This window comes from Rhipicephalus sanguineus, chromosome 2 (genome assembly GCF_013339695.2).
Source record: "Rhipicephalus sanguineus isolate Rsan-2018 chromosome 2, BIME_Rsan_1.4, whole genome shotgun sequence".
In the NCBI taxonomy this organism is placed as follows: Eukaryota; Metazoa; Arthropoda; class Arachnida; order Ixodida; family Ixodidae; genus Rhipicephalus; species Rhipicephalus sanguineus.
Genome location: NC_051177.1, coordinates 50,877,468 through 50,888,458, shown reverse-complemented (window position 1 = coordinate 50,888,458; position 10,991 = coordinate 50,877,468). Strand labels below are relative to the sequence as shown.

General features: G+C 43.7%; 1 protein-coding gene and 1 long non-coding RNA gene across 2 annotated transcripts in view; both read left to right on the top strand.

Annotated features, from left to right (window-relative positions):
• Positions 1-10,991, top strand: part of LOC119382932 (cytochrome P450 3A14-like) — a 39,143-nt gene that overhangs the window by 939 nt on the left and 27,213 nt on the right. The window contains exon 2 of the mRNA XM_049412829.1: positions 4-112. Coding sequence (XP_049268786.1) covers positions 4-112 — 109 coding nt within the window. The remainder of the gene's footprint in view (positions 1-3; positions 113-10,991) is intronic.
• Positions 7,297-8,915, top strand: LOC119382933 (uncharacterized). Its single transcript, XR_005181583.2, has 2 exons — positions 7,297-7,461; positions 8,571-8,915. It is a non-coding gene; the product is annotated as an uncharacterized LOC119382933 (long non-coding RNA).

The window sequence follows — 10,991 nt, the reverse complement described above, 5'->3', positions numbered from 1 at the left end:
CAGGTATGACACGACTTCTACTTCTTTAAGCTACTTAACGTACCTCTTGGCAAAGCATCAGGACGTTCAAGACAGAGTCCGGAAAGAAATCAACGATGCCGTTTCTAGCACGGTGAGTATAACGCCTTGAACTGTTGTATCTACCCGATGGTGCGCGCGCGGCCGGGTAGAACCTTTAGAAAGTCCGTAGTCAGGTTACTACGTCACTGGGATCAGTGGCATAAAGAACGGGTCTTTTGTAAAATACTCCTACCCTTGCGTGATGGTAATTATTGCATACTTTATGCAGGAAGAGTTGGACTATGAAACTGTGACAAGGAAAGCTGCCGTACCTGAGTCAAGTCGTCAACGAGGCTCTTCGGTTGTACCCACCAGTACTCACGTGGGTATTTCCTCATCTTAATATACTGCTACTTTCATAAAGTTTGCGGCACATTTTTACGCTCACGAAACGTTCTCTAACACGCGTGTCGTGGACTAATCCTGCGTGAAACATGCTCATCATGATAGCAAATAGCCGCACGGTCCCTCACACAACTGCCTAAGACGACTGGAAGGCGATAGCCATCTTCTTTTTATTCGCCGTCGTTGGTATTTATCTAGCCCAAAAGCTTTCCGCACCCAACGTGGTTTTGCACTGCCTCCTGGATCGGAGGAAGTGGAAGCTTTCTGCACCTCACGTGGTTTTGCAGTGCCTCCGCGATCGCTTTGACCAACCGACGATGTTGTGTGATGACGCCATCATGTGACGCCACGTCATATGACTTCGTCTTAACGCCACTAGGACGTCATCACGTGACGTCATAAATTTTTTCTACCTGTGACGTCGTGGTGACGTCATAGGATGATGTCACCGGACTATTTATTGCATTACTCGTGCTTACGCCACCGATGCCGACGCCGACTGCCACTTTTCACGTTTGACGAGGCATCTAAGACTTTCGCCTTAATAATGTGTTTGCTAAAATGCTAGAAAAACGGAAACGATACATCCGAATCGCGCGTGTACGTTACATGGTAGCACGCAAACTTTATTATGTGCAGACTCACCTGCTTTACGAAAGTGAAAGAGCAACTCGTTGTATTTACCATTGGTCCAAGCAAACGCATTTTGTAAACAAATCGAACGTGGTTGCACTTTTATTATGACGAAAGAGTGCAAACGACAAGAGAGGTGAAACAGACATGACTGTACTATATGGTGCGCGCTGTGTTTGTTGTGTGTTTCGGTAATCCCGTCGCATGCGCTGTTTCACAATAATAAAAGTAAAACAACCAAGCCAGATAGATACCATTGCGTTGCACCTTTACTTTCTGTTTAACGTTTGCTCTCCTAATTTTATATTCGCCGTTTACTTCAGCTACACCACATCCTGCAAAGAACATCTCTAGCCCGCATTCTCGAGTCTGCCTACACTAAAACGTTCCCGTAATTTATCGTTCAAAGATGGCGATAATATCCGCGAAGAACAAAGGTTTCAGTCCGTCGCCGATAGCAGGGATATACGACGTAAATAAATGCCCATTTGCTCCGCAGTACAAAGTACGGACGTCCCTTCCGTGATGGCAAAATATCGAAGGAAGTATATATACTTAGCTTTAGCTCTTCACGAAGCGTTAAATATACAGGGTGTTTCAGCTAAAAAGCACCAAGTAATAAAAAATTAAGCATAGGCGCTACGCGTCTGCAATTAGCCTAATATTGTTCCGAGCCATATAGAGCACGTCAGAGTATTTTTTTCAATCCGCCAAGCTCGGCAATTAACAAAGATTGCTTAATGAACTTTTTAAATAATAACTCCAGACAACAGTTTTCAACACAAAAGTTGTAGCGCTTGTTCAGAAACATTGAATTTTTCAATGTGTATTAAGATAACTCCCCTGCTTAATTTTTTTCCGGCCTTTCTTTAAAGCACGCGAATTTTAAAAAATACCATGTGACTGCCGCCAAACGCGCGGCGCTTTCAATGCCCTCAAATGTAGGTTGAACGAATTATCAAAGGCTGATTCATGCACGAAGATCGGTGTAACAGGTTATCGGTGACTGCGATGGATGTTAAGTGACAAACTGAACATGCCGTTTCAACAACAAATAAAAATTATTCAACAAAAAAAAACGGCAGCCACGCAGCAAATGCTACATGAGACCGTAGGTAGCATTTGATGTAGGGTAGGCATTTTTTTCTCGCACAAATGAAGAAACACATTGGAAGGGGCGAGGGTGACAGCGTGGTGCAGAACCGAGATGTGACGGCTGCTCTTTCGTAGATCTCTTTTTTTTTTGGATGGTACACCTCTATCATCATTTAGCGTCCATCTCAGTCTCCGGCAGCCTGCTCAATCGACCTTCGTGCTCGGAGCAGCCTTTGATAATTCGTTCAACGTACATTTGAGGGCACTAAAAGCGCCGCGCGTTTGGCGGCAGTCACGTGCTATTTTTTTTAAAATTCACGCGCTTAAAGAAAGGCCGGAAAAAAATTAAGCAAGGGAGTTATCTTAGCATAGATTGAAAAATTCGATGTTTCTGAACAAGAGCTACAACTTTTGTAGTAAAAAATCACAGCATATCCACGGAGTGAATGATGATGAGTGGGCGAAGCTGCGGAGGTTCATCGGTAAACCGTGAATCTTCCGTGAATTCTGCCCAGTACATCATCACCGACGTGAGATCGGGCGCGTTTATACTAAAGGTTCGATGAGTTATGACGACTTGCAGCTCACTTTAATTTTACATGTACGCTGTGAATTTTCATTGTTTAGAAAACCATTGCTTTAGAAAACATCTGGCGTCTTTCGTTAAGCAGCTGGCGTCTTTTCGTTTTGCTTTAGAAACATCTGGCGTTCTTCCGTTTTGCTTTTACAAAACATCTGGCGTCTTTCGTTGGTTTATTTCATCAATCAACAGCGTTTTGAACAAAATTTTTATTGTTTAATCACGCACAGGAGAAATCTCACCAGGCACTACCTTGGAGGTAAAGAATGGTTGCTAATGGGAATGAGAGACAGAAGAAGTCGGCTTTTAGCTACCGCTGCCAATTTTTTATTGTTCAACAACGCACAGGAAAAATCTCCCACCGGCACCACCTTGGAGGTCAAAGCGTAAGACTGGTTACGCACTACGACTACGACTACTACGACCACGACTACGACTACGAGGGACGAACGGGTGCCGCCTTAAGGAGCTTCGCCCCTAAAAACTTTTCTCTAGAGTTACTATTTAAAAAGTTCATTAAGCAATCTTTGTTAATGACCGAGCTTGGCGGATTGGAAAAAATATTCTGACGTGCTCTACATGGCTCAGAACAACACTGCACTAATTGGAGATGCGCAGCACCTATGTTTAATTTTTTAATACTTGGTGCTTTTTAGATGAAACACCTTGTATATACTGTGTAACTATTTTACTATCCAAAGTTAACGTGGCACACGTTTCTCCCATAATCGCCGCTTGCTGCCGAAAAATAATCGCATACGTGTCTTTTGTCCTCATGACGTCTGCTACGCAGGTTCGTATCACGGAAGGCTGTGAACGACTTCGAGTACAAAGGCGTCCATTACAAGGCCGGCACGGGTTTCATGTCTCCGACACTACATATCCACAGGGATGTACGTTACTGGCCTGACCGCCTAAACTTCAATCCGGAAAGGTAAGAGACAGCTGTCCTTACATCACCTAGGACCGATACAGATCTCTTCGCGTATCGCATGTTTTTATTGGCGATGCTTTCTCAATAGAGCCGCACTTGAAATGTCAACCTTGCATCCCGATGACACAAAACCGGAAAACGCTTCGAATATCTCTTCACAGACTTTATACGGTTAGAAATGTTATAATTTACTGTGCTTTTCTTTACCGTACAGCATTACCCTGTATTTTGCTCAATAGGGGTTTAACGTTGCGAAATGTCTCAGGCTGTGAGAGACGCCGTAGTGGAGAGCTTCAGATAATTTCGACTACCTGGATTTCTTAAATGTACACTGACATCGTACAGTACAGGGGCCTCTAGCAATTTGCTTCCATCAAAATGCAACTGCCGCGGCTGGGATCGAACCCGCATCCTTCGAGTCATGAGCCGAGCACCGTAACCGCTCAGCCACCGTGGCGAGTACGCCCTGGCCTGCATTGTACGACACTTCCAAGTACTGCACTGAATTTACTGAGAACCGCCTAGAAGTAAAGTTTAGGGCTTCGGTATTCCTTATTTAAAAACACTGAACGCGGGGTATTCGTCCAATGTTATCCCATTTATCGACATGGTGAATTGTGATACGGGAATGGTGAGGCATGTGCGCGTATTCAGTGATAGGCGAACAAGCTTCCTTTTCTGAATGGCCTATTTAGATAGGCTGTACTAACCCTTAGTCTTACGACATCCAATCGAAGCTAGCCACGTACGTAGTATGTTAGTGGAAATGTTCGAAAAAAAAGTAAACTCACCTCAGAATGTGGTTCATTACGACGAAACAAGGGGAAAATATTAGAGAAACACAATAGAACGTAGGTTATAGTCTCAGTAACGCCTATTTTTCAGCTACAGAAGTGAGCTAATAAGATCCGCACAGAATTATTTTTGCTGTCTTTATGCGTGATGCAGTACCTTCAGAAAGGCAAATTATAAAAGGCAAGTTCTGAAATGTTGACGTGCTGCTCATGCAGAAAGAGGGAGACAGGATAGAGCGCAGCTATCCTTTTCCTTCTTTCTGCCGCAGCACGCAAAGATTTCAGTATAACGAACTAGTCTGCAAAGAAGTATAGCTGCATCAGAGTATTAAGAAGTTCATTAAATGCCTGGGTTTTCTGTGCCAAAACCGCGATATAGGTATGACGCATGTCGTATGGTGGAACTCCGAACTAATTTTGAACACATTTGTTTCTTTAACGTATATCGAAATCTGAGTAGCGAGGTGTTTTTGCTTTTCACCCCTTACTGAAATGCGGCCACCTTCATCGAAAAGCAGCCCTAACCAGCTGGGTGTCGGAAAGAAACGTTTTTCGTTTTAGTTTTAGTTTCGTTCCACCGCAAAAAGTTCCGTTCCGTTTCTCTTCCTGAACAAAAAAAATGTTCCGTAACGTTTCGTAACGGTTTTTATATGTACACAAAAATTTGAAGTTGATAAAAGCATTGGATTTGCGGTATAGTTACTTGCGCTCCTCTTAAGAACGTGGTTTAAGAGAGTTGACTGTTGGGCTAGTTGGTGTTCAGACATGGGAACCATCGTTAAAGGCGCAACAACACACAACACAAGAGAAGACCGGACGAGCACAGGCGCAAAACTAACAACTGATTTATTGAAGGCAGATCTCCAGGCATATATACCAACAGGCTGCGCAGGCGCAACGTCACAACAATCCTCGGAAAACATCAAAAATATCGCGAGAGAAAATCAATTTCAGCTTTGTAAAGCGCAATGGAAGTGTCGCTGACACACGCCTCACCTGCTTTCCTGATTAGAAACGCTTCTAACGTTTCGCGAGCCGTTTTTTGTCTGCTTCTACCTACAATTTTTGCGCATCGGAAACGTGGTTCACGTGGACCTGCGGCAAAGTATATATCGGCCAGACGGGGCGCTGCCTCAATGACCGGCTCAGGGAACACGCAAGAAATCTAATTAACAAAGAGCGAAGCCATCTTGTCGACCATTGCATGACATGCCCGAATTGTGAACCACGTTTCCGATGCGCAAGAATTGTAGGTAGAAGCAGACAAAAAACGGCTCGCGAAACGTTAGAAGCGTTTCTAATCAGGAAAGCAGGTGAGGCGTGTGTCAGCGACACTTCCATTGCGCTTTACAAAGCTGAAATTGATTTTCTCTCGCGATATTTTTGATGTTTTCCGAGGATTGTTGTGACGTTGCGCCTGCGCAGCCTGTTGGTATATATGCCTGGAGATCTGCCTTCAATAAATCAGTTGTTAGTTTTGCGCCTGTGCTCGTCTGGTCTTCTCTTGTGTTGTGTGTTGTTGCGCCTTTAACGATGGTTCCCATGTTAAGAACGTGGGATAAGGGTAAATTGGTCCTTGCCACGTTCTTAAGAGGAGCACAAGTAAGTATGCTACGAATTTCTGCCAACTAGCGCAAACCAGTACCCTTCTAAGTTATAGCACTTAATTTTCTAAAAAAATTGCGATTTTTGTGAGCAGGCTCAATGCTTTTTGTCAAGGAAGTCAGCATAATTTCAGGAGCAGCCCTACATCAAGTGTACTGTCTGATGTGCGAGACCGTTGTTCTGATAAAACAACCTTCAGCGCTGTGAATGCCCCTCTCCACGCTGGCCTGTGTTACAGTGAACTTCACTGTACCTGTGTGACAGGCACACAGAAATCCCCTTCTGTTAATATAAACAGCTCTGGTTTCCATTCATTTCGATTTCTTGCAAAATTTTAACACACGTTTACAATGGAATTCCTGTCTGAGATAAGTGCTAATACTGAATGCTGATATATGCATCATTGCTCACGTTACATCACCTCGGTTGTTCCCGATCTCCAAGTTTTCCCGTAAACCGAAAAACGATAAAAAATATTTCGGTTTCTCTCCGGAACGGAATAACAGACAACGTTTCGGTTACGGTTTCGTGCCGGTCAAAAATATCAGTTTTTTTTTTCATTTTTCGTTTTTGGTTTTCGTTCCGGTCCGACACACTGTATCATACACTGAAAAAAAAAGGCGTAGAAGGAGTAAAACGACAAGAAACGTCATGGACAAAAAAATAGAGGCAAATGAGACAATGAGCGGGTCTATACTAATAGCCCACACTTAAAATGGCTGTTTGTACTGCTGCTGCTGTTACAACCATAGAGTTTCCTACAATATTTACTAGAGGGAACTCTGGCGCTGTTGTCTATGGGAGCTGCAACGCACGGCCCTTCAGTAAGCATGGGAAACATGGGTAGTACACGGATTTGTCTAAACTTTGTTCTTTCGGCTCCGTTTGGCTCCGCGTCGCCTGCATCCGCTTTGCGCGAAACGAAGTTCAGCAAAAGTCAGCACTTTCACTTCGCCACTATAACCTTTTTAGGCTCCCCAATTAAAATCTGGTCACGAAGTTCACAACAGTCTATCTTTTATCCGAAACGAACGCCAAAACACAGCATTAAACAAAGCCACAAGTGCATTCGAAGCCGTAAGCACTAAGATTAGGCAAATCCGTCTACTACCCATCATTCCCATGACGGGTTAACGATCGCAGCTCCAGAGTTCTCTTTAGGTAATTGTAGGAAACTCCATGATTTTAACGTTTCTTCTTAATGTATTTTATTTTCCTACTGCTGTTCCTTCCTCTTCTCCGATGGCAGGTTTGCTCCGGAAAACGAGGGCAGCTACCACAAGGTGGCGTACCAGGCCTTCGGCGTGGGACCACGCAATTGCATCGGGATGCGCATGGCTTACATGGCGCTCAATTTAACAATTGCGCGTTTGGTCCAACGATTTCACCTCGAGCTGGGACCTTCGCAGGGAGAGGTAGGTGCGCAGTGCAATATGAGGGGGAAAAGGATGCCGCAGGGACTGAAGTTGCTGGATATGCTCTTTAAGTACCGGTGTCTTACTCCTCACCTGCAGCTCCCGTCTCACATCCGCCACGCGCTTCCTAACTGCGCATGCGCAGAGTGACAGAGTTCAGAACTAAAAGTCGTTTGGGGCATTTTCTGCATACGTAATGAGGAGTAAAAGAAGAAGAGAAAAAAAAGGTGTCGAAAGAAGCCTGCAAGAAGCTGATAGTGAAGACAAATCTTCGTGATAATAGCAGCCGGTGGAATGCGTGGTTCGTGCCTGCTTTCGCAGAATGATGTTCGGCTATCGGTATCTCAAATACTCTGTTAGCGTAACCGTGCACTAATCTGCTGACAGTGTTTGACCATGTTGGAAGGACATGGTGCACGGAAACAGCTTCCATTAAGAAATGCGACGTAGAGAAATAGAGTGCGTAAGCGGCACTTTAAGCGTGCATATTAATGGAGTTTTGTTTTACGCGCTGCCATCGCAGAACCTTCGTGACACCGTTAAACATTCTGGCAGAGTTCTTGCAACTCTCGCTTCGTTTTATCAACGCATCAGCTAAAGAATGGTGGCACTCATGAATGACGAAATTTTAGAAGAATAATACTTCGAAGGCAAAACCTGGACGATAACATGAAGGCGCATAACACAGCGCGCGAACATAGGGAAAAAAAGGGATTTAGTAGAAAAAGAGCGCTCACTTCCAACTCAGGTGGAAGTCAGAATTCTTTTCCTACTCTGTGCCCTTTTTCCTATGTTCGCGCGCCACCCTCTTATACGCCGACATTAACCAAAATCAGCTGTCCAAGCTTCTGCTCTTGTACTGGACGAGAATTTACGAATGTTTCTGTCCGTATTGTTGCTCTTTACCATTGTTGGAGGCTTTCGCTAACAAAAAGTTCAAGATGTCAATTAGCTGATACATAAACTTTTACAAAAAGTACTCGCGCGAGAAATTTTAATTGAGCTGTGTCCAAAATTTGCACGAAACCTCTCGGCAGCTGCCCACTATGTTGCCTGTGTGAGTAAGGGACGCAAACGTGACGTTCTGTTTGTTATCGCGCTGATTACAGGGACCTCTCGACATCGGTTGCCGAGCCATGGTATCAGAACCAGCCGTTGGCCCCTGGATTGTCTTTAGGAGGACATGAGTACCGTACTAAATATTTATCTTCAAACGCTTACGCTAAGAAAGCCACGCAAATCACCGACACGAAGAAGACGTTCATGAAGAGCCAAGAAAACGACACAACACCATCAAATACGGTGATGATGTCATTATACAGTGAGCTCCTTCGCCACCCACTTAAATGTCAACATGTACAACCCATGACGCACCGGAGTGGTAACATTCGGTTGTCTAGACAGCAAGCATGTGGTAAATTGTCAAAATAAGAAGGCTTCCGCGCGAGATTCTATTCGGCGTTTTGTGTTCTGTCTCTGATGCGAGAAAGGTGAAAATCTTTTCACTATGTGATGTATGTCGGCACAGGGAAGTTAGACAGGGACAGCACAGCGCTTTTATATTCACTTTTTCTGCTTGTTTTTATGTGGAAGTTAGACTATTGCACGGACTTTGTACATTTATGTAGTGCACACCACGAATAATCCAGATCGAACGCTCGAAAATGCTTTTATAAATCATGAAACGTCATCGTATTCTTCGGAAGCTCCTTTCAGGTACCCCATTATTGTACCGACTATTTTAGGAGCTAGCTCGCCAGGTTCTTAAGCTGGGACAATGTCCCGCGTCGTAAGCATAACCTTAGTTATACAGGCGACCACTACAGGCACAGTTGGTTGGTTGGTTGGTTGGTCCTCAGTTACTTGGCGCAACCCACCACGGGGGATCGGCCATGAAACAGGCGGTACCTTATTTTAGAAATTAAATTGTTTTACAATACGAATAAGTTTAGGAATGAATGTTTTAAAAAATTAGATTCACTGGTACAATCCAGATGTTAAAAGGAAAAAAAAAAACCATTTGAATAGGTTGAAACAGTGAAATGGTGCATAAACTTAACATTCTATTCTTTTTGTTTCCCGTAAAAACTCGCACACGGCTGCGCAAACGTTCCTGTGGCTAAAGCCCATTTCAGTTGCACAGCTCGCACGAAAGAGAAGTCTTCTTCCTCTTCGTCTTCGGCGCCTTGATGATGATAATTACCGCAGGCAAAACACAAATAGCTAGCCAACTGTAGCTCAGCGCACGCTTTCGCGCGAAAGAAAAGTCTTTTCCTCTTGTTCTTCGAGCGCCTTTGATGATGACATTAAAGCCGGCAAAATCACAGTTCCTCGATTTCCTCGAACACACGTCGGCCACCGCTGCAAGGTCTGCGACCGCTTGTGGTTCGACACAACAACCTGAAACACAATCGCTACCTTTAAAAAACATGTGCGCATTCATAGGACAGTTAAGAATTGTATGGAGCATTCACGGTTTACCCAATTATCTCCGAGCCAGCTGCTCAATCATCATTCGCTTCGTGGATATGGCGTGATTTTGAACTAGCGATTCTCCTTGATCTCTCTCTCTCTCTCTCTCTTTGTTTTGGACTGGAATTAAAGTATTAGTAAATGACATATTTAAGCATAAACAACAAAATGCAGACAAGTAAGAACACCCTACCGCATTCGGGACAGAGTAAGTCCCGTAGATACAAGCCCGCCTGCTTCGTGCCTTACTTTCGCTTCATCAAGCAAAGCCTCGTAAAGGGCACATCGTAATTCCCGTTGTATATATTTCGGCCATAAATGCGAATGCTCCATATCATCTCAAGTATGGTGTTTGGCCTTCCACTCTTCCTCGTTACAAAACGTAATTGTCGACTTAACATTTCAGGTGCAGTGATATTGATTAACCTAATATTTATTTCGTTCGCATACTTTATCTACAGTTGAAGATGATTACGATGACGATATTAAAGATGATGGTACCTACCTTCTCAGAAGGATTGACAAAGAATCGGGGAGACTTTAGAAATCTGTTACAGCGATGAATTTGCCATTATCTAAACAGTGAGCTTTCCGAAAAAGAGGAGGGGGATTTAACGATAAGAGATGAAACAAAGAATATGCACAGAGGTACCGTCACACTCGGTCACTACTACCACTGACTGTCACTGCGGAATATCATTTGCCTATCGTGCAGGCCAGAATCGCCATTCTTAATCATTATTCCGTCTGTTTTTTTAAATGCGAAGCATTTCTTAGCGAACCTCAGGCACTTTGGGCGTTTCTATCTATCTATCTATCTATCTATCTATCTATCTATCTATCTATCTATCTATCTATCTATCTATCTATCTATCTATCTATCTATCTATCTATCTATCTATCTATCTATCTATCTATCTATCTATCTATCTATCTATCTATCTATCTATCTATCTATCTATCTATCTATCTATCTATCTATCTATCTATCTATCTATCTATCTATCTATCTATCTATCTATCTACCTAGCCGCCTACGTCTGGGCACTCTCCCGGGT